Genomic DNA, 27,413 nt, shown 5'->3' with positions numbered 1-27,413 from the left:
CTGGGGACCTGCCAATGGAACCGCCCGCCAGCCGGGGACCGGCCTGGGGACCTGCCAATGGAACCGCCCGCCAGCCGGGGGCCTGCCTGGGGACCTGCCAATGGAACCGCCTGCCAGCCGGGGGCCTGCCTGGGGACCTGCCAATGGAACCGCCCGCCAGCCGGGGACCGGCCTGGGGACCTGCCAATGGAACCGCCCGCCAGCCGGGGACCTGCCTGGGGACCTGCCAATGGAACCGCCCGCCAGCCGGGGACCGGCCTGGGGACCTGCCAATGGAACCGCCCGCCAGCCGGGGACCGGCCTGGGGACCTGCCAATGGAACCGCCCGCCAGCCGGGGACCTGCCTGGGGACCTGCCAATGGAACCGCCCGCCAGCCGGGGACCTGCCTGGGGACCTGCCAATGGAACCGCCCGCCAGCCGGGGACCGGCCTGGGGACCTGCCTGGGGACCTGCCAATGGAACCGCCCGCCAGCCGGGGGCCTGCCTGGGGACCTGCCTGGGGACCTGCCAATGGAACCGCCCGCCAGCCAGGGGACCTGCCTGGGGACCTGCCAATGGAACCGCCCGCCAGCCGGGGACCTGCCTGGGGACCTGCCAATGGAACCGCCCGCCAGCCGGGGACCGGCCTGGGGACCTGCCAATGGAACCGCCCGCCAGCCGGGGACCTGCCTGGGGACCTGCCAATGGAACCGCCCGCCAGCCGGGGACCTGCCTGGGGACCTGCCAATGGAACCGCCCGCCAGCCGGGGGCCTGCCTGGGGACCTGCCAATGGAACCGCCCGCCAGCCGGGGGCCTGCCTGGGGACCTGCCAATGGAACCGCCCGCCAGCCAGGGGACCGGCCTGGGGACCTGCCAATGGAACCGCCCGCCAGCCGGGGGCCTGCCTGGGGACCTGCCTGGGGACCTGCCAATGGAACCGCCCGCCAGCCAGGGGACCGGCCTGGGGACCTGCCTGGGGACCTGCCAATGGAACCGCCCGCCAGCCGGGGACCGGCCTGGGGACCTGCCTGGGGACCTGCCAATGGAACCGCCCGCCAGCCGGGGACCGGCCTGGGGACCTGCCAATGGAACCGCCCGCCAGCCGGGGACCTGCCTGGGGACCTGCCAATGGAACCGCCCGCCAGCCGGGGGCCTGCCTGGGGACCTGCCAATGGAACCTCCCGCCAGCCGGGGACCGGCCTGGGGACCTGCCAATGGAACCGCCCGCCAGCCGGGGACCTGCCTGGGGACCTGCCAATGGAACCGCCCGCCAGCCGGGGACCTGCCTGGGGACCTGCCAATGGAACTGCCCGCCAGCCGGGGACCGGCCTGGGGACCTGCCAATGGAACCGCCCGCCAGCCGGGGACTGGCCTGGGGACCTGCCAATGGAACCGCCCGCCAGCCGGGGGCCTGCCTGGGGACCTGCCAATGGAACCGCCCGCCAGCCAGGGGACCTGCCTGGGGACCTGCCAATGGAACCGCCCGCCAGCCGGGGACCGGCCTGGGGACCTGCCAATGGAACCGCCCGCCAGCCGGGGACCGGCCTGGGGACCTGCCAATGGAACCGCCCGCCAGCCGGGGACCTGCCTGGGGACCTGCCAATGGAACCGCCCGCCAGCCGGGGACCGGCCTGGGGACCTGCCAATGGAACCGCCCGCCAGCCAGGGGACCGGCCTGGGGACCTGCCAATGGAACCGCCCGCCAGCCGGGGACCGGCCTGGGGACCTGCCAATGGAACCGCCCGCCAGCCGGGGACCTGCCTGGGGACCTGCCAATGGAACCGCCCGCCAGCCGGGGACCTGCCTGGGGACCTGCCAATGGAACCGCCCGCCAGCCGGGGACCTGCCTGGGGACCTGCCAATGGAACCGCCCGCCAGCCGGGGACCTGCCTGGGGACCTGCCAATGGAACCGCCCGCCAGCCGGGGGCCTGCCTGGGGACCTGCCAATGGAACCGCCCGCCAGCCGGGGACCGGCCTGGGGACCTGCCAATGGAACCGCCCGCCAGCCAGGGGACCGGCCTGGGGACCTGCCAATGGAACCGCCCGCCAGCCGGGGACCTGCCTGGGGACCTGCCAATGGAACCGCCCGCCAGCCGGGGACCGGCCTGGGGACCTGCCAATGGAACCGCCCGCCAGCCAGGGACCGGCCTGGGGACCTGCCAATGGAACCGCCCGCCAGCCGGGGGCCTGCCTGGGGACCTGCCTGGGGACCTGCCAATGGAACCGCCCGCCAGCCAGGGGACCTGCCTGGGGACCTGCCAATGGAACCGCCCGCCAGCCGGGGACCTGCCTGGGGACCTGCCAATGGAACCGCCCGCCAGCCAGGGGACCGGCCTGGGGACCTGCCAATGGAACCGCCCGCCAGCCGGGGACCTGCCTGGGGACCTGCCAATGGAACCGCCCGCCAGCCGGGGACCTGCCTGGGGACCTGCCAATGGAACCGCCCGCCAGCCGGGGGCCTGCCTGGGGACCTGCCAATGGAACCGCCCGCCAGCCGGGGACCTGCCTGGGGACCTGCCAATGGAACCGCCCGCCAGCCGGGGGCCTGCCTGGGGACCTGCCAATGGAACCGCCCGCCAGCCAGGGGACCGGCCTGGGGACCTGCCAATGGAACCGCCCGCCAGCCAGGGGACCGGCCTGGGGACCTGCCTGGGGACCTGCCAATGGAACCGCCCGCCAGCCGGGGACCGGCCTGGGGACCTGCCTGGGGACCTGCCAATGGAACCGCCCGCCAGCCGGGGACCGGCCTGGGGACCTGCCAATGGAACCGCCCGCCAGCCGGGGACCTGCCTGGGGACCTGCCAATGGAACCGCCCGCCAGCCGGGGGCCTGCCTGGGGACCTGCCAATGGAACCGCCCGCCAGCCGGGGACCTGCCTGGGGACCTGCCAATGGAACCGCCCGCCAGCCGGGGACCTGCCTGGGGACCTGCCAATGGAACCGCCCGCCAGCCGGGGACCGGCCTGGGGACCTGCCAATGGAACCGCCCGCCAGCCGGGGACCGGTCTGGGGACCTGCCAATGGAACCGCCCGCCAGCCGGGGACCGGCCTGGGGACCTGCCAATGGAACCGCCCGCCAGCCGGGGACCGGCCTGGGGACCTGCCAATGGAACCGCCTGCCAGCCGGGGACCGGCCTGGGGACCTGCCAATGGAACCGCCCGCCAGCCGGGGACCGGCCTGGGGACCTGCCAATGGAACCGCCTGCCAGCCGGGGACCGGCCTGGGGACCTGCCAATGGAACCGCCCGCCAGCCGGGGACCGGCCTGGGGACCTGCCAATGGAACCGCCTGCCAGCCGGGGACCTGCCTGGGGACCTGCCAATGGAACCGCCCGCCAGCCGGGGACCGGCCTGGGGACCTGCCAATGGAACCGCCCGCCAGCCAGGGGACCTGCCTGGGGACCTGCCAATGGAACCGCCCGCCAGCCGGGGACCGGCCTGGGGACCTGCCAATGGAACCGCCCGCCAGCCAGGGGACCGGCCTGGGGACCTGCCAATGGAACCGCCCGCCAGCCGGGGGCCTGCCTGGGGACCTGCCTGGGGACCTGCCAATGGAACCGCCCGCCAGCCGGGGGCCTGCCTGGGGACCGGCCTGGGGACCTGCCAATGGAACCGCCCGCCAGCCGGGGGCCTGCCTGGGGACCTGCCAATGGAACCGCCCGCCAGCCGGGGACCGGCCTGGGGACCTGCCTGGGGACCTGCCTGGGGACCTGCCAATGGAACCGCCCGCCAGCCGGGGGCCTGCCTGGGGACCTGCCAATGGAACCGCCCGCCAGCCGGGGACCTGCCTGGGGACCTGCCAATGGAACCGCCCGCCAGCCGGGGGCCTGCCTGGGGACCTGCCAATGGAACCGCCCGCCAGCCGGGGACCGGCCTGGGGACCTGCCAATGGAACCGCCCGCCAGCCGGGGACCGGCCTGGGGACCTGCCAATGGAACCGCCCGCCAGCCGGGGACCGGCCTGGGGACCTGCCAATGGAACCGCCCGCCAGCCGGGGACCTGCCTGGGGACCTGCCAATGGAACCGCCCGCCAGCCAGGGGACCGGCCTGGGGACCTGCCAATGGAACCGCCCGCCAGCCGGGGGCCTGCCTGGGGACCTGCCAATGGAACCGCCCGCCAGCCGGGGACCTGCCTGGGGACCTGCCAATGGAACCGCCCGCCAGCCGGGACCTGCCTGGGGACCTGCCAATGGAACCGCCCGCCAGCCGGGGACCTGCCTGGGGACCTGCCAATGGAACCGCCCGCCAGCCAGGGGACCTGCCTGGGGACCTGCCAATGGAACCGCCCGCCAGCCGGGGACCTGCCTGGGGACCTGCCAATGGAACCGCCCGCCAGCCGGGGACCTGCCTGGGGACCTGCCAATGGAACCGCCCGCCAGCCGGGGACCGGCCTGGGGACCTGCCAATGGAACCGCCCGCCAGCCGGGGACCTGCCTGGGGACCTGCCTGGGGACCTGCCAATGGAACCGCCCGCCAGCCGGGGACCTGCCTGGGGACCTGCCTGGGGACCTGCCAATGGAACCGCCCGCCAGCCGGGGACCGGCCTGGGGACCTGCCAATGGAACCGCCCGCCAGCCGGGGACCGGCCTGGGGACCTGCCTGGGGACCTGCCTGGGGACCTGCCAATGGAACCGCCCGCCAGCCGGGGACCGGCCTGGGGACCTGCCTGGGGACCTGCCTGGGGACCTGCCAATGGAACCGCCCGCCAGCCAGGGGACCGGCCTGGGGACCTGCCAATGGAACCGCCCGCCAGCCGGGGACCTGCCTGGGGACCTGCCAATGGAACCGCCCGCCAGCCGGGGACCTGCCTGGGGACCTGCCAATGGAACCGCCCGCCAGCCGGGGACCTGCCTGGGGACCTGCCAATGGAACCGCCCGCCAGCCGGGGACCGGCCTGGGGACCTGCCAATGGAACCGCCCGCCAGCCGGGGGACCTGCCTGGGGACCTGCCAATGGAACCGCCCGCCAGCCGGGGACCTGCCTGGGGACCTGCCAATGGAACCGCCCGCCAGCCAGGGGACCTGCCTGGGGACCTGCCAATGGAACCGCCCGCCAGCCGGGGACCGGCCTGGGGACCTGCCAATGGAACCGCCCGCCAGCCGGGGACCGGCCTGGGGACCTGCCAATGGAACCGCCCGCCAGCCGGGGGCCTGCCTGGGGACCTGCCAATGGAACCGCCCGCCAGCCGGGGACCTGCCTGGGGACCTGCCAATGGAACCGCCCGCCAGCCGGGGACCTGCCTGGGGACCTGCCAATGGAACCGCCCGCCAGCCGGGGACCTGCCTGGGGACCTGCCAATGGAACCGCCCGCCAGCCGGGGACCTGCCTGGGGACCTGCCAATGGAACCGCCCGCCAGCCGGGGACCTGCCTGGGGACCTGCCAATGGAACCGCCCGCCAGCCAGGGGACCGGCCTGGGGACCTGCCAATGGAACCGCCCGCCAGCCGGGGGCCTGCCTGGGGACCTGCCAATGGAACCGCCCGCCAGCCGGGGACCTGCCTGGGGACCTGCCAATGGAACCGCCCGCCAGCCGGGGACCTGCCTGGGGACCTGCCAATGGAACCGCCCGCCAGCCGGGGACCTGCCTGGGGACCTGCCAATGGAACCGCCCGCCAGCCGGGGACCTGCCTGGGGACCTGCCAATGGAACCGCCCGCCAGCCGGGGGACCTGCCTGGGGACCTGCCAATGGAACCGCCCGCCAGCCGGGGACCGGCCTGGGGACCTGCCAATGGAACCGCCCGCCAGCCGGGGACCGGCCTGGGGACCTGCCAATGGAACCGCCCGCCAGCCAGGGGACCTGCCTGGGGACCTGCCAATGGAACCGCCTGCCAGCCGGGGACCGGCCTGGGGACCTGCCAATGGAACCGCCTGCCAGCCGGGGACCGGCCTGGGGACCTGCCAATGGAACCGCCCGCCAGCCGGGGACCTGCCTGGGGACCTGCCAATGGAACCGCCCGCCAGCCGGGGACCGGCCTGGGGACCTGCCCGCGGAACCGCCCGCCAGCCGGGGACCGGCCTGGGGACCTGCCAATAGAACCGCCCGCCAGCCGGGGACCGGCCTGGGGACCTGCCAATGGAACCGCCCGCCAGCCGGGGACCTGCCTGGGGACCTGCCAATGGAACCGCCCGCCAGCCGGGGACCTGCCTGGGGACCTGCCAATGGAACCGCCCGCCAGCCGGGGACCTGCCTGGGGACCTGCCAATGGAACCGCCCGCCAGCCGGGGACCGGCCTGGGGACCTGCCAATGGAACCGCCCGCCAGCCGGGGACCTGCCTGGGGACCTGCCAATGGAACCGCCCGCCAGCCGGGGACCTGCCTGGGGACCTGCCAATGGAACCGCCCGCCAGCCGGGGACCTGCCTGGGGACCTGCCAATGGAACCGCCCGCCAGCCGGGGACCGGCCTGGGGACCTGCCAATGGAACCGCCCGCCAGCCGGGGACCGGCCTGGGGACCTGCCAATGGAACCGCCCGCCAGCCGGGGACCTGCCTGGGGACCTGCCAATGGAACCGCCCGCCAGCCGGGGACCGGCCTGGGGACCTGCCAATGGAACCGCCCGCCAGCCGGGGACCGGCCTGGGGACCTGCCTGGGGACCTGCCTGGGGACCTGCCAATGGAACCGCCCGCCAGCCAGGGGACCGGCCTGGGGACCTGCCTGGGGACCTGCCCGTGGAACCGCCCGCCAGCCGGGGACCTGCCTGGGGACCTGCCAATGGAACCGCCCGCCAGCCGGGGACCTGCCTGGGGACCTGCCAATGGAACCGCCCGCCAGCCGGGGACCTGCCTGGGGACCTGCCAATGGAACCGCCCGCCAGCCGGGGACCTGCCTGGGGACCTGCCAATGGAACCGCCCGCCAGCCGGGGACCTGCCTGGGGACCTGCCAATGGAACCGCCCGCCAGCCAGGGGACCGGCCTGGGGACCTGCCAATGGAACCGCCCGCCAGCCGGGGGCCTGCCTGGGGACCTGCCAATGGAACCGCCCGCCAGCCGGGGACCTGCCTGGGGACCTGCCAATGGAACCGCCCGCCAGCCGGGGACCTGCCTGGGGACCTGCCAATGGAACCGCCCGCCAGCCGGGGACCTGCCTGGGGACCTGCCAATGGAACCGCCCGCCAGCCGGGGACCTGCCTGGGGACCTGCCAATGGAACCGCCCGCCAGCCGGGGACCTGCCTGGGGACCTGCCAATGGAACCGCCCGCCAGCCGGGGGACCTGCCTGGGGACCTGCCAATGGAACCGCCCGCCAGCCGGGGACCGGCCTGGGGACCTGCCAATGGAACCGCCCGCCAGCCGGGGACCGGCCTGGGGACCTGCCAATGGAACCGCCCGCCAGCCAGGGGACCTGCCTGGGGACCTGCCAATGGAACCGCCTGCCAGCCGGGGACCGGCCTGGGGACCTGCCAATGGAACCGCCCGCCAGCCAGGGGACCTGCCTGGGGACCTGCCAATGGAACCGCCCGCCAGCCGGGGACCGGCCTGGGGACCTGCCCGCGGAACCGCCCGCCAGCCGGGGACCGGCCTGGGGACCTGCCAATAGAACCGCCCGCCAGCCGGGGACCGGCCTGGGGACCTGCCAATGGAACCGCCCGCCAGCCGGGGACCTGCCTGGGGACCTGCCAATGGAACCGCCCGCCAGCCGGGGACCTGCCTGGGGACCTGCCAATGGAACCGCCCGCCAGCCGGGGACCTGCCTGGGGACCTGCCAATGGAACCGCCCGCCAGCCGGGGACCGGCCTGGGGACCTGCCAATGGAACCGCCCGCCAGCCGGGGACCTGCCTGGGGACCTGCCAATGGAACCGCCCGCCAGCCGGGGACCGGCCTGGGGACCTGCCAATGGAACCGCCCGCCAGCCGGGGGCCTGCCTGGGGACCTGCCAATGGAACCGCCCGCCAGCCGGGGACCTGCCTGGGGACCTGCCAATGGAACCGCCCGCCAGCCGGGGACCTGCCTGGGGACCTGCCAATGGAACCGCCCGCCAGCCGGGGACCTGCCTGGGGACCTGCCAATGGAACCGCCCGCCAGCCGGGGACCTGCCTGGGGACCTGCCAATGGAACCGCCCGCCAGCCGGGGACCGGCCTGGGGACCTGCCAATGGAACCGCCCGCCAGCCGGGGACCGGCCTGGGGACCTGCCAATGGAACCGCCCGCCAGCCGGGGACCTGCCTGGGGACCTGCCAATGGAACCGCCCGCCAGCCGGGGACCGGCCTGGGGACCTGCCAATGGAACCGCCCGCCAGCCGGGGACCGGCCTGGGGACCTGCCTGGGGACCTGCCTGGGGACCTGCCAATGGAACCGCCCGCCAGCCAGGGGACCGGCCTGGGGACCTGCCTGGGGACCTGCCCGCGGAACCGCCCGCCAGCCGGGGACCGGCCTGGGGACCTGCCAATGGAACCGCCCGCCAGCCGGGGACCGGCCTGGGGACCTGCCAATGGAACCGCCCGCCAGCCGGGGGCCTGCCTGGGGACCTGCCCGCGGAACCGCCCGCCAGCCGGGGACCGGCCTGGGGACCTGCCAATGGAACCGCCCGCCAGCCGGGGACCGGCCTGGGGACCTGCCTGGGGACCTGCCTGCGGAACCGCCCGCCAGCCGGGGACCGGCCTGGGGACCTGCCTGGGGACCTGCCTGGGGACCTGCCAATGGAACCGCCCGCCAGCCGGGGACCGGCCTGGGGACCTGCCTGGGGACCTGCCAATGGAACCGCCCGCCAGCCGGGGACCGGCCTGGGGACCTGCCTGGGGACCTGCCTGGGGACCTGCCAATGGAACCGCCCGCCAGCCGGGGACCGGCCTGGGGACCTGCCAATGGGACTGCCCGCCAGCCAGGGGACCGGCCTGGGGACCTGCCAATGGAACCGCCCGCCAGCCAGGGGACCTGCCTGGGGACCTGCCAATGGAACCGCCCGCCAGCCGGGGGCCTGCCTGGGGACCTGCCAATGGAACCGCCCGCCAGCCAGGGGACCTGCCTGGGGACCTGCCAATGGAACCGCCCGCCAGCCGGGGGCCTGCCTGGGGACCTGCCAATGGAACCGCCCGCCAGCCGGGGACCGGCCTGGGGACCTGCCAATGGAACCGCCCGCCAGCCGGGGGCCTGCCTGGGGACCTGCCAATGGAACCGCCCGCCAGCCGGGGACCTGCCTGGGGACCTGCCAATGGAACCGCCCGCCAGCCGGGGACCGGCCTGGGGACCTGCCAATGGAACCGCCCGCCAGCCGGGGACCGGCCTGGGGACCTGCCAATGGAACCGCCCGCCAGCCGGGGGCCTGCCTGGGGACCTGCCCGCGGAACCGCCCGCCAGCCGGGGGCCTGCCTGGGGACCTGCCCGCGGAACCGCCCGCCAGCCGGGGACCGGCCTGGGGACCTGCCAATGGAACCGCCCGCCAGCCGGGGACCGGCCTGGGGACCTGCCCGGGGACCTGCCTGGGGACCTGCCCGCGGAACCGCCCACCAGCCGGGGACCGGCCTGGGGACCTGCCTGGGGACCTGCCTGCGGAACCGCCCGCCAGCCGGGGACCGGCCTGGGGACCTGCCTGGGGACCTGCCAATGGAACCGCCCGCCAGCCGGGGACCGGCCTGGGGACCTGCCAATGGAACCGCCCGCCAGCCAGGGGACCTGCCTGGGGACCTGCCAATGGAACCGCCCGCCAGCCGGGGGCCTGCCTGGGGACCTGCCAATGGAACCGCCCGCCAGCCAGGGGACCTGCCTGGGGACCTGCCAATGGAACCGCCCGCCAGCCGGGGACCTGCCTGGGGACCTGCCAATGGAACCTCCCGCCAGCCGGGGACCGGCCTGGGGACCTGCCAATGGAACCGCCCGCCAGCCGGGGACCTGCCTGGGGACCTGCCAATGGAACCGCCCGCCAGCCGGGGACCGGCCTGGGGACCTGCCAATGGAACCGCCCGCCAGCCGGGGACCGGCCTGGGGACCTGCCAATGGAACCGCCCGCCAGCCGGGGACCTGCCTGGGGACCTGCCAATGGAACCGCCCGCCAGCCGGGGACCTGCCTGGGGACCTGCCAATGGAACCGCCCGCCAGCCGGGGACCGGCCTGGGGACCTGCCAATGGAACCGCCCGCCAGCCGGGGGCCTGCCTGGGGACCTGCCAATGGAACCGCCCGCCAGCCGGGGACCTGCCTGGGGACCTGCCAATGGAACCGCCCGCCAGCCGGGGGCCTGCCTGGGGACCTGCCAATGGAACCGCCCGCCAGCCGGGGACCTGCCTGGGGACCTGCCTGGGGACCTGCCAATGGAACCGCCCGCCAGCCGGGGACCGGCCTGGGGACCTGCCAATGGAACCGCCCGCCAGCCGGGGACCGGCCTGGGGACCTGCCAATGGAACCGCCCGCCAGCCGGGGGCCTGCCTGGGGACCTGCCAATGGAACCGCCCGCCAGCCGGGGGCCTGCCTGGGGACCTGCCAATGGAACCGCCCGCCAGCCGGGGACCGGCCTGGGGACCTGCCAATGGAACCGCCCGCCAGCCGGGGACCGGCCTGGGGACCTGCCAATGGAACCGCCCGCCAGCCGGGGACCGGCCTGGGGACCTGCCAATGGAACCGCCCGCCAGCCGGGGACCGGCCTGGGGACCTGCCAATGGAACCGCCCGCCAGCCGGGGACCGGCCTGGGGTCCTGCCAATGGAACCGCCCGCCAGCCGGGGGACCTGCCTGGGGACCTGCCAATGGAACCGCCCGCCAGCCGGGGCCTGCCTGGGGACCTGCCAATGGAACCGCCCGCCAGCCTGGGGACCTGCCTGGGGACCTGCCAATGGAACCGCCCGCCAGCCGGGGACCTGCCTGGGGACCTGCCAATGGAACCGCCCGCCAGCCGGGGACCTGCCTGGGGACCTGCCAATGGAACCGCCCGCCAGCCAGGGGACCTGCCTGGGGACCTGCCAATGGAACCGCCCGCCAGCCGGGGACCTGCCTGGGGACCTGCCAATGGAACCGCCCGCCAGCCGGGGGCCTGCCTGGGGACCTGCCAATGGAACCGCCCGCCAGCCGGGGACCTGCCTGGGGACCTGCCAATGGAACCGCCCGCCAGCCGGGGGCCTGCCTGGGGACCTGCCAATGGAACCGCCCGCCAGCCGGGGACCTGCCTGGGGACCTGCCAATGGAACCGCCCGCCAGCCGGGGGCCTGCCTGGGGACCTGCCAATGGAACCGCCCGCCAGCCGGGGGCCTGCCTGGGGACCTGCCAATGGAACCGCCCGCCAGCCGGGGACCTGCCTGGGGACCTGCCTGGGGACCTGCCAATGGAACCGCCCGCCAGCCAGGGGACCGGCCTGGGGACCTGCCAATGGAACCGCCCGCCAGCCAGGGGACCGGCCTGGGGACCTGCCTGGGGACCTGCCAATGGAACCGCCCGCCAGCCGGGGACCGGCCTGGGGACCTGCCTGGGGACCTGCCAATGGAACCGCCCGCCAGCCGGGGACCGGCCTGGGGACCTGCCTGGGGACCTGCCAATGGAACCGCCCGCCAGCCGGGGGACCGGCCTGGGGACCTGCCAATGGAACCGCCCGCCAGCCGGGGACCGGCCTGGGGACCTGCCAATGGAACCGCCCGCCAGCCGGGGACCTGCCTGGGGACCTGCCAATGGAACCGCCCGCCAGCCGGGGGCCTGCCTGGGGACCTGCCAATGGAACCGCCCGCCAGCCGGGGACCGGCCTGGGGACCTGCCAATGGAACCGCCCGCCAGCCAGGGGACCGGCCTGGGGACCTGCCAATGGAACCGCCCGCCAGCCAGGGGACCGGCCTGGGGACCTGCCAATGGAACCGCCCGCCAGCCGGGGACCTGCCTGGGGACCTGCCAATGGAACCGCCCGCCAGCCGGGGACCGGCCTGGGGACCTGCCAATGGAACCGCCCGCCAGCCAGGGGACCTGCCTGGGGACCTGCCAATGGAACCGCCCGCCAGCCGGGGACCTGCCTGGGGACCTGCCAATGGAACCGCCCGCCAGCCGGGGACCTGCCTGGGGACCTGCCAATGGAACCGCCCGCCAGCCGGGGACCTGCCTGGGGACCTGCCAATGGAACCGCCCGCCAGCCGGGGACCTGCCTGGGGACCTGCCAATGGAACCGCCCGCCAGCCGGGGGACCGGCCTGGGGACCTGCCAATGGAACCGCCCGCCAGCCGGGGACCTGCCTGGGGACCTGCCAATGGGACTGCCCGCCAGCCGGGGACCTGCCTGGGGACCTGCCAATGGAACCGCCCGCCAGCCGGGGACCTGCCTGGGGACCTGCCAATGGAACCGCCCGCCAGCCGGGGACCTGCCTGGGGACCTGCCAATGGAACCGCCCGCCAGCCGGGGACCGGCCTGGGGACCTGCCAATGGAACCGCCCGCCAGCCAGGGACCGGCCTGGGGACCTGCCAATGGAACCGCCCGCCAGCCGGGGACCGGCCTGGGGACCTGCCAATGGAACCGCCCGCCAGCCGGGGGCCTGCCTGGGGACCTGCCAATGGAACCGCCCGCCAGCCAGGGGACCTGCCTGGGGACCTGCCAATGGAACCGCCCGCCAGCCGGGGACCGGCCTGGGGACCTGCCAATGGAACCGCCCGCCAGCCTGGGGACCTGCCTGGGGACCTGCCAATGGAACCGCCCGCCAGCCGGGGACCTGCCTGGGGACCTGCCAATGGAACCGCCCGCCAGCCGGGGACCGGCCTGGGGACCTGCCAATGGAACCGCCCGCCAGCCAGGGGACCGGCCTGGGGACCTGCCAATGGAACCGCCCGCCAGCCGGGGACCGGCCTGGGGACCTGCCAATGGAACCGCCCGCCAGCCGGGGGCCTGCCTGGGGACCTGCCAATGGAACCGCCCGCCAGCCGGGGGCCTGCCTGGGGACCTGCCAATGGAACCGCCCGCCAGCCGGGGACCTGCCTGGGGACCTGCCTGGGGACCTGCCAATGGAACCGCCCGCCAGCCAGGGGACCGGCCTGGGGACCTGCCAATGGAACCGCCCGCCAGCCAGGGGACCGGCCTGGGGACCTGCCTGGGGACCTGCCAATGGAACCGCCCGCCAGCCGGGGACCGGCCTGGGGACCTGCCTGGGGACCTGCCAATGGAACCGCCCGCCAGCCGGGGACCGGCCTGGGGACCTGCCTGGGGACCTGCCAATGGAACCGCCCGCCAGCCGGGGGACCGGCCTGGGGACCTGCCAATGGAACCGCCCGCCAGCCGGGGACCGGCCTGGGGACCTGCCAATGGAACCGCCCGCCAGCCGGGGACCTGCCTGGGGACCTGCCAATGGAACCGCCCGCCAGCCGGGGGCCTGCCTGGGGACCTGCCAATGGAACCGCCCGCCAGCCGGGGACCGGCCTGGGGACCTGCCAATGGAACCGCCCGCCAGCCAGGGGACCGGCCTGGGGACCTGCCAATGGAACCGCCCGCCAGCCAGGGGACCGGCCTGGGGACCTGCCAATGGAACCGCCCGCCAGCCGGGGACCTGCCTGGGGACCTGCCAATGGAACCGCCCGCCAGCCGGGGACCGGCCTGGGGACCTGCCAATGGAACCGCCCGCCAGCCAGGGGACCTGCCTGGGGACCTGCCAATGGAACCGCCCGCCAGCCGGGGACCTGCCTGGGGACCTGCCAATGGAACCGCCCGCCAGCCGGGGACCTGCCTGGGGACCTGCCAATGGAACCGCCCGCCAGCCGGGGACCTGCCTGGGGACCTGCCAATGGAACCGCCCGCCAGCCGGGGACCTGCCTGGGGACCTGCCAATGGAACCGCCCGCCAGCCGGGGGACCGGCCTGGGGACCTGCCAATGGAACCGCCCGCCAGCCGGGGACCTGCCTGGGGACCTGCCAATGGGACTGCCCGCCAGCCGGGGACCTGCCTGGGGACCTGCCAATGGAACCGCCCGCCAGCCGGGGACCTGCCTGGGGACCTGCCAATGGAACCGCCCGCCAGCCGGGGACCTGCCTGGGGACCTGCCAATGGAACCGCCCGCCAGCCGGGGACCGGCCTGGGGACCTGCCAATGGAACCGCCCGCCAGCCAGGGACCGGCCTGGGGACCTGCCAATGGAACCGCCCGCCAGCCGGGGACCGGCCTGGGGACCTGCCAATGGAACCGCCCGCCAGCCGGGGGCCTGCCTGGGGACCTGCCAATGGAACCGCCCGCCAGCCAGGGGACCTGCCTGGGGACCTGCCAATGGAACCGCCCGCCAGCCGGGGACCGGCCTGGGGACCTGCCAATGGAACCGCCCGCCAGCCTGGGGACCTGCCTGGGGACCTGCCAATGGAACCGCCCGCCAGCCGGGGACCTGCCTGGGGACCTGCCAATGGAACCGCCCGCCAGCCGGGGACCTGCCTGGGGACCTGCCAATGGAACCGCCCGCCAGCCGGGGGCCTGCCTGGGGACCTGCCAATGGAACCGCCCGCCAGCCGGGGACCGGCCTGGGGACCTGCCTGGGGACCTGCCAATGGAACCGCCCGCCAGCCGGGGACCGGCCTGGGGACCTGCCTGGGGACCTGCCAATGGAACCGCCCGCCAGCCGGGGACCGGCCTGGGGACCTGCCTGGGGACCTGCCAATGGAACCGCCCGCCAGCCGGGGACCGGCCTGGGGACCTGCCAATGGAACCGCCCGCCAGCCGGGGACCTGCCTGGGGACCTGCCAATGGAACCGCCCGCCAGCCGGGGGCCTGCCTGGGGACCTGCCAATGGAACCGCCCGCCAGCCGGGGACCTGCCTGGGGACCTGCCAATGGAACCGCCCGCCAGCCGGGGACCTGCCTGGGGACCTGCCAATGGAACCGCCCGCCAGCCGGGGACCGGCCTGGGGACCTGCCAATGGAACCGCCCGCCAGCCGGGGACCGGCCTGGGGACCTGCCAATGGAACCGCCCGCCAGCCGGGGACCTGCCTGGGGACCTGCCAATGGAACCGCCCGCCAGCCGGGGACCGGCCTGGGGACCTGCCAATGGAACCGCCCGCCAGCCGGGGACCGGCCTGGGGACCTGCCAATGGAACCGCCCGCCAGCCAGGGACCGGCCTGGGGACCTGCCAATGGAACCGCCCGCCAGCCGGGGGCCTGCCTGGGGACCTGCCAATGGAACCGCCCGCCAGCCAGGGGACCTGCCTGGGGACCTGCCAATGGAACCGCCCGCCAGCCGGGGACCTGCCTGGGGACCTGCCAATGGAACCGCCCGCCAGCCGGGGACCTGCCTGGGGACCTGCCAATGGAACCGCCCGCCAGCCGGGGGCCTGCCTGGGGACCTGCCAATGGAACCGCCCGCCAGCCGGGGACCGGCCTGGGGACCTGCCAATGGAACCGCCCGCCAGCCGGGGACCGGCCTGGGGACCTGCCAATGGAACCGCCCGCCAGCCAGGGGACCGGCCTGGGGACCTGCCAATGGAACCGCCCGCCAGCCAGGGGACCGGCCTGGGGACCTGCCTGGGGACCTGCCAATGGAACCGCCCGCCAGCCGGGGACCGGCCTGGGGACCTGCCTGGGGACCTGCCAATGGAACCGCCCGCCAGCCGGGGACCGGCCTGGGGACCTGCCTGGGGACCTGCCAATGGAACCGCCCGCCAGCCGGGGACCGGCCTGGGGACCTGCCAATGGAACCGCCCGCCAGCCGGGGACCTGCCTGGGGACCTGCCAATGGAACCGCCCGCCAGCCGGGGGCCTGCCTGGGGACCTGCCAATGGAACCGCCCGCCAGCCGGGGACCTGCCTGGGGACCTGCCAATGGAACCGCCCGCCAGCCGGGGACCTGCCTGGGGACCTGCCAATGGAACCGCCCGCCAGCCGGGGACCGGTCTGGGGACCTGCCAATGGAACCGCCCGCCAGCCGGGGACCTGCCTGGGGACCTGCCAATGGAACCGCCCGCCAGCCAGGGGACCGGCCTGGGGACCTGCCAATGGAACCGCCCGCCAGCCAGGGACCGGCCTGGGGACCTGCCAATGGAACCGCCCGCCAGCCGGGGACCTGCCTGGGGACCTGCCAATGGAACCGCCCGCCAGCCGGGGACCGGCCTGGGGACCTGCCAATGGAACCGCCCGCCAGCCAGGGGACCTGCCTGGGGACCTGCCAATGGAACCGCCCGCCAGCCAGGGGACCGGCCTGGGGACCTGCCAATGGAACCGCCTGCCAGCCGGGGACCGGCCTGGGGACCTGCCAATGGAACCGCCCGCCAGCCGGGGACCGGCCTGGGGACCTGCCAATGGAACCGCCTGCCAGCCGGGGACCGGCCTGGGGACCTGCCAATGGAACCGCCCGCCAGCCAGGGGACCGGCCTGGGGACCTGCCAATGGAACCGCCCGCCAGCCGGGGGCCTGCCTGGGGACCTGCCTGGGGACCTGCCAATGGAACCGCCCGCCAGCCGGGGGCCTGCCTGGGGACCGGCCTGGGGACCTGCCAATGGAACCGCCCGCCAGCCGGGGGCCTGCCTGGGGACCTGCCAATGGAACCGCCCGCCAGCCGGGGACCTGCCTGGGGACCTGCCAATGGAACCGCCCGCCAGCCGGGGACCTGCCTGGGGACCTGCCAATGGAACCGCCCGCCAGCCGGGGACCTGCCTGGGGACCTGCCAATGGAACCGCCCGCCAGCCGGGGACCGGCCTGGGGACCTGCCTGGGGACCTGCCTGGGGACCTGCCAATGGAACCGCCCGCCAGCCGGGGGCCTGCCTGGGGACCTGCCAATGGAACCGCCCGCCAGCCGGGGGCCTGCCTGGGGACCTGCCAATGGAACCGCCCGCCAGCCGGGGACCGGCCTGGGGACCTGCCAATGGAACCGCCCGCCAGCCGGGGACCGGCCTGGGGACCTGCCAATGGAACCGCCCGCCAGCCGGGGACCTGCCTGGGGACCTGCCAATGGAACCGCCCGCCAGCCAGGGGACCGGCCTGGGGACCTGCCAATGGAACCGCCCGCCAGCCGGGGGCCTGCCTGGGGACCTGCCAATGGAACCGCCCGCCAGCCGGGGACCTGCCTGGGGACCTGCCAATGGAACCGCCCGCCAGCCGGGGACCTGCCTGGGGACCTGCCAATGGAACCGCCCGCCAGCCGGGGACCTGCCTGGGGACCTGCCAATGGAACCGCCCGCCAGCCAGGGGACCTGCCTGGGGACCTGCCAATGGAACCGCCCGCCAGCCGGGGACCTGCCTGGGGACCTGCCCGCGGAACCGCCCGCCAGCCGGGGACCTGCCTGGGGACCTGCCAATGGAACCGCCCGCCAGCCAGGGACCGGCCTGGGGACCTGCCAATGGAACCGCCCGCCAGCCGGGGACCGGCCTGGGGACCTGCCAATGGAACCGCCCGCCAGCCGGGGACCTGCCTGGGGACCTGCCTGGGGACCTGCCAATGGAACCGCCCGCCAGCCGGGGACCGGCCTGGGGACCTGCCAATGGAACCGCCCGCCAGCCGGGGACCGGCCTGGGGACCTGCCTGGGGACCTGCCTGGGGACCTGCCAATGGAACCGCCCGCCAGCCGGGGGACCTGCCTGGGGACCTGCCAATGGAACCGCCCGCCAGCCGGGGACCTGCCTGGGGACCTGCCAATGGAACCGCCCGCCAGCCAGGGGACCTGCCTGGGGACCTGCCAATGGAACCGCCCGCCAGCCGGGGACCGGCCTGGGGACCTGCCAATGGAACCGCCCGCCAGCCGGGGACCTGCCTGGGGACCTGCCAATGGAACCGCCCGCCAGCCGGGGACCGGCCTGGGGACCTGCCAATGGAACCGCCCGCCAGCCAGGGGACCTGCCTGGGGACCTGCCAATGGAACCGCCCGCCAGCCGGGGACCTGCCTGGGGACCTGCCAATGGAACCGCCCGCCAGCCGGGGACCTGCCTGGGGACCTGCCAATGGAACCGCCCGCCAGCCGGGGACCTGCCTGGGGACCTGCCAATGGAACCGCCCGCCAGCCGGGGACCTGCCTGGGGACCTGCCAATGGAACCGCCCGCCAGCCGGGGACCGGCCTGGGGACCTGCCAATGGAACCGCCCGCCAGCCGGGGACCGGCCTGGGGACCTGCCAATGGAACCGCCCGCCAGCCAGGGGACCTGCCTGGGGACCTGCCAATGGAACCGCCCGCCAGCCGGGGACCGGCCTGGGGACCTGCCAATGGAACCGCCCGCCAGCCGGGGACCTGCCTGGGGACCTGCCAATGGAACCGCCCGCCAGCCGGGGACCTGCCTGGGGACCTGCCAATGGAACCGCCCGCCAGCCGGGGACCTGCCTGGGGACCTGCCAATGGAACCGCCCGCCAGCCGGGGACCTGCCTGGGGACCTGCCAATGGAACCGCCCGCCAGCCGGGGACCGGCCTGGGGACCTGCCAATGGAACCGCCCGCCAGCCGGGGACCGGCCTGGGGACCTGCCAATGGAACCGCCCGCCAGCCAGGGGACCGGCCTGGGGACCTGCCAATGGAACCGCCCGCCAGCCGGGGACCGGCCTGGGGACCTGCCAATGGAACCGCCCGCCAGCCAGGGACCTGCCTGGGGACCTGCCAATGGAACCGCCCGCCAGCCGGGGACCTGCCTGGGGACCTGCCAATGGAACCGCCCGCCAGCCGGGGGCCTGCCTGGGGACCTGCCAATGGAACCGCCCGCCAGCCGGGGACCGGCCTGGGGACCTGCCAATGGAACCGCCCGCCAGCCAGGGGACCTGCCTGGGGACCTGCCAATGGAACCGCCCGCCAGCCGGGGACCTGCCTGGGGACCTGCCTGGGGACCTGCCTGGGGACCTGCCAATGGAACCGCCCGCCAGCCGGGGACCGGCCTGGGGACCTGCCTGGGGACCTGCCCGCGGAACCGCCCGCCAGCCGGGGACCTGCCTGGGGACCTGCCTGCCAATGGGACTGCCCGCCAGCCAGGGGACCGGCCTGGGGACCTGCCAATGGAACCGCCCGCCAGCCAGGGGACCGGCCTGGGGACCTGCCAATGGAACCGCCCGCCAGCCGGGGACCTGCCTGGGGACCTGCCTGGGGACCTGCCGGGGGACCTGCCTGGGGACCTGCCCGCCAGCCGGGGACCTGCCTGGGGACCTGCCTGGGGACCTGCCTGGGGACCTGCCGGGGGACCTGCCTGGGGACCTGCCTGGGGACCTGCCCGCCAGCCGGGGACCTGCCTGGGGACCTGCCTGGGGACCTGCCAATGGAACCGCCCGCCTGCCGAGGGACCTGCCTGGGGACCTGCCTGGGGACCTGCCCGCCTGCCAGGGAGCAAGAGGCAAGCCTCCCGTTGGTTAACATGACACGGAACAAGGCGTTCTGTGAGATTCCCGGGTACCTCCCAATCCCTCCATATTGCAGCAAGGCATTCTGGGGGATACTTGTCTATCTAGGGTTGCCGATGGTTTCAACAAACATAGCAGACACACTTGACACTACATCACAATCTGCGTGACTTCGAATGTAGAAAATACCCACGTTCTAGTTTCTCTTTTTTTTTTTAATTTTGTTTCCCGAACAGAAAGCTCAAATACTGGACAGTCCGGTTCCAAACTGGACACCTGGCAACCCTATGTCTATCCCCCCAGTCATCCTGTACTGGAGCAAGGCGTTCTGGGGGATCCCTGTCCCCCCCCAGCTGACCTGTACTTAAGCAGGGCGTTCTCGGGGATCCCTGTCTCCCCCCCAGCTGACCTGTACTTAAGCAGGGCGTTCTGGGGGATCCCTGTCCCCCCTCCCCAGCTGACCTGTACTTAAGCAGGGCGTTCTGGGGGATCCCTGTCCTCCCCCAGCTGACCTGTACTTAAGCAGGGCGTTCTGGGGGATCCCTGTCTCCCCCCCAGCTGACCTGTACTTAAGCAGGGTGTTCTGGGGGATCCCTGTCCCCCCCAGCTGACCTGTACTTAAGCAGGGCGTTCTGGGGGATCCCTGTCCCCCCCCCAGCTGACCTGTACTTAAGCAGGGCGTTCTGGGGGATCCCTGTCCTCCCCCAGCTGACCTGTACTTAAGCAGGGCGTTCTGGGGGATCCCTGTCCCCCCCCCAGCTGACCTGTACTTAAGCAGGGCGTTCTGGGGGATCCCTGTCCCCCCCCCAGCTGACCTGTACTTAAGCAGGGCGTTCTGGGGGATCCCTGTCTCCCCCCCAGCTGACCTGTACTTAAGCAGGGCGTTCTGGGGGATCCCTGTCCCCCCCAGCTGACCTGTACTTAAGCAGGGCGTTCTGGGGGATCCCTGTCCCCCCCCAGCTGACCTGTACTTAAGCAGGGCGTTCTGGGGGATCCCTGTCTCCCCCCCAGCTGACCTGTACTTAAGCAGGGCGTTCTGGGGGATCTGGTAATTGGTCATGGGCTTGCGGAAGGAGTAGATTTTCTGCAGGACGAACTCCCGGATCTTGGTCACAGCCTGCAAGGGTGGAGGGGGGCACAAGGGGGGGGGGGGTCACAGACCAGAGGGTGGGCAGAGCTCAGTGACCCCCTCCCCCTGGCTGCCCACAACATGCATGTGAGCGCAGACCCTCCCAGCCTCACCTTGACCTTGAGCCGGTCCAGCACGTGGTGCACGTCGGCGCAGGCCATGGTCTCGCGGAAGGCCTGCTCCTTCACATAGTTGATCTTGTTGTTGAGTTCGTGCAGCTGCTCCAGGAACTCCTGCTCCGTCACTGGAGCCTCCAGGATGGTGCTGGAGGGGGGCAGGGAGACGGGCACCCCAGGGTCACACCTCCCCAGCCTGAGTGCTCTGCCCAGAGACACCCCCTCCACGGTTGTGGCCAGCTCTCCAGACCCCCCACATCTGGCCTTCCCCAAGGTGTCCAATCCATGACTCCCATTTCCCCAATAGCTGCAGCTGGCCCCAGCCTGTCCCTTCAAGGAGCCCTCCTCCCACCTGACCAAGCAGCCAGCCCCCAGCCCTGCCCCCACCTGAGCACGACCAACCCCAGCTCCTGCCCCACCTGACCACAGCAGCCGGCTCCCAGCCCCTGCCCCCACCTGAGCATGGTGGCCGGCACCACCAGCTCGTCCACCAGCTGGCTGAGCTGGCTGCGCACAGCCTGGCGGTTCTTGAGCCGCAGGTTCATGGCCACTGACTGCTCCTGCAGCGTCTGGATCTCGCAGCTGATGCTGCTCAGGTCGCACTGGAAGGAGCTCAGCATCTGTTCCATGCGCTGGGGGCGGGAGCGGAGCCGTCAGACTCGCAGCCCCCTCCTCCCAGCAAGGGGGCACAGGGGCCAAGGCTGCAGACGGTGATCGGGGGGGCTGGGGCGAGTCGGGGGGGCATCAGGATGTTGTTGGGGGACCCTGGGGCGGGGGGCTCACCTCTGGAATGGCATCACAGACCTGGGGATGGGGGGATACCTAGGAGCAGGGGGGCTCACCTCCAGGATGGCATCACAGACCTGGGGATGGGGGGATACCTAGGAGCAGGGGGGCTCACCTCCAGGATGGCATCACAGACCTGGGGATGGGGGGATACCTAGGAGCAGGGGGGCTCACCTCCAGGATGGCGTCACAGGCCGAGACCTGGGGGCGGGGCTTCCCAAGAGGAAAGGGGGAACCCGGGGGCGGGGGGCTCACCTCCAGGATGGCGTCACAGGCTGTGATCTGGTTGTGCAGGGAAGTGATGTTCTTGCTTTCCTTGATGTCTGCAGGACACACGGGCGGCTAAGGAAATGGGGGTGCAGGCAGCAGGAAGGCTCTGGGGAGGGGGCTGCCCTTGGACACCCCTCTGCACTGACACGGAGAGAGACACCCCAGCCAATACAGCGGTACAGCTGGAAGTGCGGATGTGGAATCTCTGGGAGAGGTTTGACCCTGGGACTCGCCCCGGCCCGCGCCAGGGTGTTATGAAGTATGGCTATGTGCACACGAGGGCTGCGTGCACATGGGGACTGCGATGCGGGAGGTCACACCCCTGCCCTCCATCATTCCTGCACGTAAACCAGGCCCTGTTTTCTGCCTGGTGCAAGGACCTTCCCCGACATTGGGTCCTCCCTGCCCGGTGCCCGGAGAGCGGGGGGGCAGGATACAGTCCTTGATGGAGGCATGTTCGATGTGTCGCAGCTCGAGCTCCACCTGCTTGGAGTACTGCCGCAGGTCCACGCCCTGGGGAGAGAGGGGTCAGTCACCAGCTGGGGCAGGGCAGCTGGGCCCTGGCCCGGGGGTGGAGGGGGGACTTACAGTCTTCAGCGCCTCCTGAACCAGGGAGTCCTCCAGGTTGGCTTGGATGTGAACTGCGGGAGGGCAGACTGGGTCAGTACCCACAACAGTGCTCCCCAAAACCTGCCTCCCCATAGTGCCCCACCTCCCTGCATTCCCCCACCCTCCTCCAATCCCCTCATAGGCCCAAACTACTCCTGGTGTCCCCCACCTCACGGCTTCCCCCCCACCTCTCAGTGCTCTTCCAACCTCCCCTGTTCCCTCTCAGATCCCCACCTCATGCCTCCCCCCCGCACTTCCACAGATCACTTGCCTGCCCCCCATTGGCTGCGTACGCTCCCTGCCCCAGCACTTACTGTCCACTTCATCCAGGATGAACTCATCAGAGGTGAGGTCCAGGTCCCCCAAGTTCAGCTGCAGCGACTGCTCCTCGCCACACCCCTAGGGAGAGCAGGTCAGGCTGTTACGTAGGGGGCCGGGGGGACTGCGGGGGCATGGGCAGGCACAGCGCAGGCCAGAGGCTGCGATACAGGGCTCCGAGTTACGGGGTGTGGGCTAGGGGTCACACGGTACATCACACCGTCTCTAGGGAGTTGGGGGCCCGGCCAGGCCAGCAGCTCCGCCCCTTGCAGGGGAGCGGCAGGAGCCAGGCTTGGCGCTGCCTCGGCTCCCAGCTCACCGCCGGGTGGGCTGCGCCTGGGAGGGGGCGCGGGACAGTCGCACTCACCAGGGGCCACCGGGGGGGGAGCCGGCAGCCCCCCCCGGGTGAGTCTGCCAGTCCCCGCGTCAGGGCTGGGGGAGCACAGGGAGGGGGGCCAGTGCAAGGGGTGGGGTCAAAGGTCAGGGCACCAGGGGGGTCAGAGGTTACTAGGTCAGGGGTCACACAACAGGGAGGGGAGAGCAGAGTGGGGATGGAGGGGTCATGCTGGGGTCAGGGCGCACCTAGGTCTGGAGGTCACGGGGTCGGGGGTCAAAGTTCACAGAAAAGCGCCCGCAGGCGGGGGGAGCAGTTTGGAGCCCGGGGGGGCGGTTCCCCCCCGGGCCAATTTTGCATGGACCGGAAGTGGGTGTCGGGGGACCGGAAGTCGGGCGGGGGGGGCACCTCACCAAGCCCTCCTCGTCTTCCATCTCGGCGGCCCGCAGCCCCAACTCCTCGTCGGGCCCCAGCGCCGTCATCGTCCCCCCCTCCTCACGCTTCCTTCGCTACCGCCGCTTCCGGGTCTCCAAGGGCTCACTTCCGGCCGCGCGCCTTGAAAAACTACAACTCCCATGATGCACCGGATGGGGCGGGGTCGTACCGGAAATGGGGGTAATAAAGCCCCCCCAGGGCACGGAAGCGGGTGATTACTTATGAAAATCCCCCCTGGAGTTAAAGGGAGTCAGCCCCAGGGGAACGGAGGGACATAACGCCCTAGGAACCATGTGTCATGGGTCAGGTTTCATACCCGGACGGGACTGATTGTTGCACAGCGTGGAAGGGGCTAATTTACTGGCACTCCGTGTGAGGCTGACCGGAAGGACTACGGGGAGGACACGGAAGTCTGGTTTTCTGCCGGAAGCTGTCTTGCCCTGACCGGAAGCTTATCTGCCTCTAGTGGGCGGGAGCTTGTATAAGAGGCTGCACGTCACTTCCGCTCCCTCTTCCGGCTGGGGCGAGACTGGAGCGTGAAGTCTCCGCCATGGTGAGTGCGGGGGGGCTGGGGGAATCTCGGTTCATCCGCCCCGGGGAGGGGCCCCGGCAGGCCGGGGGGGGCTCGTCCGTGAGGGTGGGGCCGGGGCTCTGTGGGGCGCCCCCCATTTCCCGCGGGGGGGCCGGGGCGGGGGCGCCAGTCGGGGTCCATCCGCCCCGCGAGCGCGCCCCGGGAAGGGCGGGGAGGCCCGAATTGGGGACTCCCGGGGGGCCGGGCCGGGGGCAGTGGATGGGCCCAGCGGGGCAGAGCCTGGTGCCTGCTGGCTCGTCTGGGGGGTGGGGGGGCTGAGGTTTGTCCGTTCTGCTTGCTGGAGGGGCTATGGGGCTCCAGGGGGGCTGGCTGCTGCCGGAGCCGCTTAGAGAGGAGTGGGGTAGGTCTGGGGCCGGGCCATGCACGTGGGGGTGTCAGGGGTAGGTCTGGGGCCGGGCCATGCACGTGGGGGTGTCAGGGGTAGGTCTGGGGCCGGGCCATGCACGTGGGGGTGTCAGGGGTAGGTCTGGGGCCGGGCCATGCACATGGGGGTGTCAGGGGTAGGTCTGGGGCCGGGCCATGCACGTGGGGGTGTCAGGGGTAGGTCTGGGGCCGGGCCATGCACGTGGGGGTGTCGGGGGTAGGTCTGGGGCCGGGCCATGCACGTGGGGGTATCAGGGGTAGGTCTGGGGCTGGGCCATGTGCGTAGGGGTGTCGGGTAGGTATGGGGCCGGGCCATGCACGTGGGGGTGTCAGGGGTAGGTCTGGGGCCGGGCCATGCACGTGGGGGTGTCAGGGGTAGGTCTGGGGCCGGGCCATGCACGTGGGGGTATCAGGGGTAGGTCTGGGGCTGGGCCATGTGCGTAGGGGTGTCGGGTAGGTATGGGGCCGGGCTATGCGCGTAGGGGTGTCGGGTAGGTATGGGGCCGGGCCATGCACGTGGGGGTTTCAGGGGTAGGTCTGGGGCCGGGCCATGCATGTTGGGATATGGGGGGGCTAGGTCTGGGGCTGGGCCATGTACGTGGGGGTGTCAGGGGTAGGTCTGGGGCTGGGCCATGTACGTGGGGGTGTCAGGGGTAGGTCTGGGGCTGGGCCATGCACGTGGGGGTGTCAGGGGTAGGTCTGGGGCTGGGCCATGTACGTGGGGGTGTCAGGGGTAGGTCTGGGGCTGGGCCATGCACGTGGGGGTGTCAGGGGTGGTTATGGGGCTGGGCCATGCATGTTGGGATATGGGGGGGCTAGGTCTGGGGCTGGGTCATGTACGTGGGGGTAGGTCTGGGACCGGGCTATGCTCGTGGGGATATGGGGGGGGTAGGTCTGGGACCGGGCTATGCTCGTGGGGATATGGGGGGGGTAGGTCTGGGGCCTGGCCCCCTTGTCCGTCCCCATGCACGTGGGGGTATCAGGGGTAGGTCTGGGGCTGGGCCATGTGCGTAGGGGTGTCGGGTAGGTATGGGGCCGGGCTATGCTCGTGGGGATATGGAGGGGTAGGCCTGGGGCCGGGCTATGCTCGTGGGGATATGGAGGGGTAGGCCTGGGGCCGGGCTATGCTCGTGGGGATATGGAGGGGTAGGCCTGGGGCCGGGCTATGCTCGTGGGGATATGGAGGGGTAGGTCTGGGGCTGGGCTAGGCAGGGGGCAGTATGGGGGCTGTGTAGGCCTTGGTTAGGGCAGGTGAGGCTGTGAGGGGGCATTAGGTCTGGGATTGGGCCATGCAGGTGGAAGTATGGGGCAGGGAGGCATGGGGCTAGGCTGGGTGGGCCTGGGTTCGGGTGAGTGGGGAGGTTGCTGGGGAGGCGGGCCTGGGGCCAGGCAGCAGGACATATTGGGGGGTGCTGTCGGTAGCACCGGGAGGTCTGGGGTTTGTGGGCAGCCTGCCCCCACTGGGAAGGTCGGCCGGGGGTGTTGATGGGGCGTATTGGGGAGGGGTATTAGAGCGAGCCCAGCTCTCCAGTGCTGACCCCTCTATTCCCCCCCCAGTCTCTTGTGATCCCTGAGAAATTCCAGCACATCCTGCGAGTGCTCAACACAAACATCGATGGGCGACGGAAAATCGCCTTCGCCATCACCGCTATCAAGGTGAGGGGGGCCAGGGTACCGCCGCTGGGGAGCACGGCCGGCTGCCCTGGGAACGTGTCCGAGTGCCTCAGCCTGCCCGTGGGGTGCTCTTCTCGGGGAGGTGGGGTTCTGCTGTGAGCCCCTGTCAGGGTGCTTGGGGGTCCAGGGCTGACCCGTCATGGCGGAGCAGGCAGGGTGCTGCATGGCTGAGACGGACAAGGGGGCCAGGGCCAAAAGCAGCCGTAGACATGGGTGATCCCCACACTGCGTGGGGAACAAAGCCATCTCCTTGCGTGGGGTGCAGGCGAGGCTGGGGGTTCGGGGGGGTTAAACCAGGTCTGTGCTGTCCCCCCTTGTGGCAGCTTCTCCCATCCTGGTGGGGCTTCCGCTCTGTTCGGCGTCTGAGACGGAGCTGCTTTGGGGGGGATGCTGGGCCCCTGCCCGTGGCCCATGCTGACATTTCGCTCCCCCGTTTCCAGGGCGTGGGCCGGCGCTACGCCCATGTGGTGCTGAGGAAAGCCGACATTGACCTGACCAAGAGGGCTGGGGAGCTGACGGAGGACGAGGTGAGTGGGGCTCTAAGGGAAGCTGGCATTTCGGGGTGAAAGTGGTATGGAGGGGCTGGGGTTGAGCTCTGTCTGGGAGGGAATGGGATAGGGAGGCTGGGTGGGGTGAAGAGCCGTGGGGTAGCTCCGGGGTGACCCCATCTCTGCCCCCCACAGGTGGAGCGTGTCATCACCATCATGCAGAACCCCCGTCAGTACAAGATCCCCGACTGGTTCCTCAACAGGCAGAAGGACGTCAAAGACGGGAAATACAGCCAGGTGAGAGCGGGGGGCTGGGCTTGTTCCAGCCGCAGGGGCTGCTCTGGGGTTCCGTAGGCAGCTTGGGGTGTGCTGGGGGCACCAGCCCATTGGGTGCGCTAGGAGTCTCGCAAGTCACTGCGTATCCCAGTCCATGAGCGAGGAGACGTCCCCGTGATTGGCTTGCGGCACCCTCTGCCCCGGCTGTGGGTCAGTTCAGTGGCGATCCAGGGCTGATGATCCAGGCTGAACTAGCTCCTGCTGACACCGGCCGGGGATCTCCCATCTCTGCTCTCCAGTGATCATGCTTCAGGGGTTGATTATCCCAAAGCTGCTCCTGCAGGCCCCTGGCTCTGGCCGGCCGGGGCTGCTCCCTGGCATAGGCGGGGAGTTGGGCTCTGATCAGTCTGGCTGTTCCTCACCTGCCCTCCCCCACGTCTCTCACCCTCAGGTTCTGGCCAACGGGCTGGACAACAAACTGCGCGAGGACCTGGAGCGGCTAAAGAAAATCCGGGCACATCGGGGCCTGCGCCACTTCTGGGGGTACGGAGAGGGTGGCGGTAGAGCAGGCTGCTGAGTTGGATAAGGGGAGGGGAACTGGGCACAGACTTTGCAAGTGGGCTGTGGGGGTGGGTTATGGGATGATGCGGAGCTGGGGGGCGGATCCATAGCCTGGGGAGTCATGGCTGGAACTGGGAGTGGTGGTTGGGGGGCAGGACAGGCTGGGGTCTGGTCCCATCTCACCCCCTCTCTTTTCAGGCTGCGTGTGCGAGGTCAGCACACCAAGACGACTGGGCGCCGGGGCAGAACCGTCGGAGTCTCCAAGAAGAAGTAGAATTTGCCCCCCTGTCTGCAATAAAGTGCTATTCTCACA

The 27,413-nt window shown here is 72.4% G+C and overlaps 2 protein-coding genes across 3 annotated transcripts in view; one reads left to right on the top strand and one right to left on the bottom strand.

The window, feature by feature from the left end:
- VPS52 (VPS52 subunit of GARP complex) overlaps positions 1-23,280 on the bottom strand; it is a 43,230-nt gene extending 19,950 nt beyond the window's left edge. The window contains exons 1-8 of one of the 2 annotated variants that reach the window (XM_089771550.1): positions 23,125-23,280; positions 22,374-22,458; positions 22,039-22,091; positions 21,888-21,963; positions 21,355-21,503; positions 20,851-21,026; positions 20,392-20,542; positions 20,166-20,266 (exon numbers count right to left, since the gene is read on the bottom strand). In XM_089771550.1, coding sequence (XP_089627676.1) covers positions 20,166-20,266; positions 20,392-20,542; positions 20,851-21,026; positions 21,355-21,503; positions 21,888-21,963; positions 22,039-22,091; positions 22,374-22,458; positions 23,125-23,193 — 860 coding nt within the window. In that variant the 5' untranslated portion in view covers positions 23,194-23,280. The remainder of the gene's footprint in view (positions 1-20,165; positions 20,267-20,391; positions 20,543-20,850; positions 21,027-21,354; positions 21,504-21,887; positions 21,964-22,038; positions 22,092-22,373; positions 22,459-23,124) is intronic. The other variant, XM_075917449.2, reaches the window with a different exon arrangement.
- A 273-nt stretch (positions 23,281-23,553) lies between these two features.
- Positions 23,554-27,413, top strand: RPS18 (ribosomal protein S18). Its single transcript, XM_006130627.5, has 6 exons — positions 23,554-23,699; positions 25,659-25,757; positions 26,216-26,302; positions 26,459-26,560; positions 26,991-27,082; positions 27,299-27,413. Exons 1-6 carry the CDS (start codon positions 23,697-23,699, stop codon positions 27,372-27,374), a joined length of 459 nt encoding a protein of 152 aa, XP_006130689.1. The 5' UTR covers positions 23,554-23,696; the 3' UTR covers positions 27,375-27,413.

The sequence above is a fragment of the Pelodiscus sinensis genome, chromosome 19 (genome assembly GCF_052426305.1).
Source record: "Pelodiscus sinensis isolate ZL-2025 chromosome 19, ASM5242630v1, whole genome shotgun sequence".
NCBI classification, from domain to species: domain Eukaryota; kingdom Metazoa; phylum Chordata; order Testudines; family Trionychidae; genus Pelodiscus; species Pelodiscus sinensis.
Note: the sequence above shows the minus strand (reverse complement) of the source record. Positions and strands in the feature narration are given on the sequence as shown.

Excerpts from the sequence above, each read along its gene's own strand:
- RPS18 (XM_006130627.5), top strand. Across the intron at positions 26,303-26,458 it reads GGGAGCTGACGGAGGACGAG|GTGGAGCGTGTCATCACCAT; the intron begins GTGAGTGGGGCT and ends TGCCCCCCACAG. Across the intron at positions 26,561-26,990 it reads AAGACGGGAAATACAGCCAG|GTTCTGGCCAACGGGCTGGA; the intron begins GTGAGAGCGGGG and ends TCTCACCCTCAG.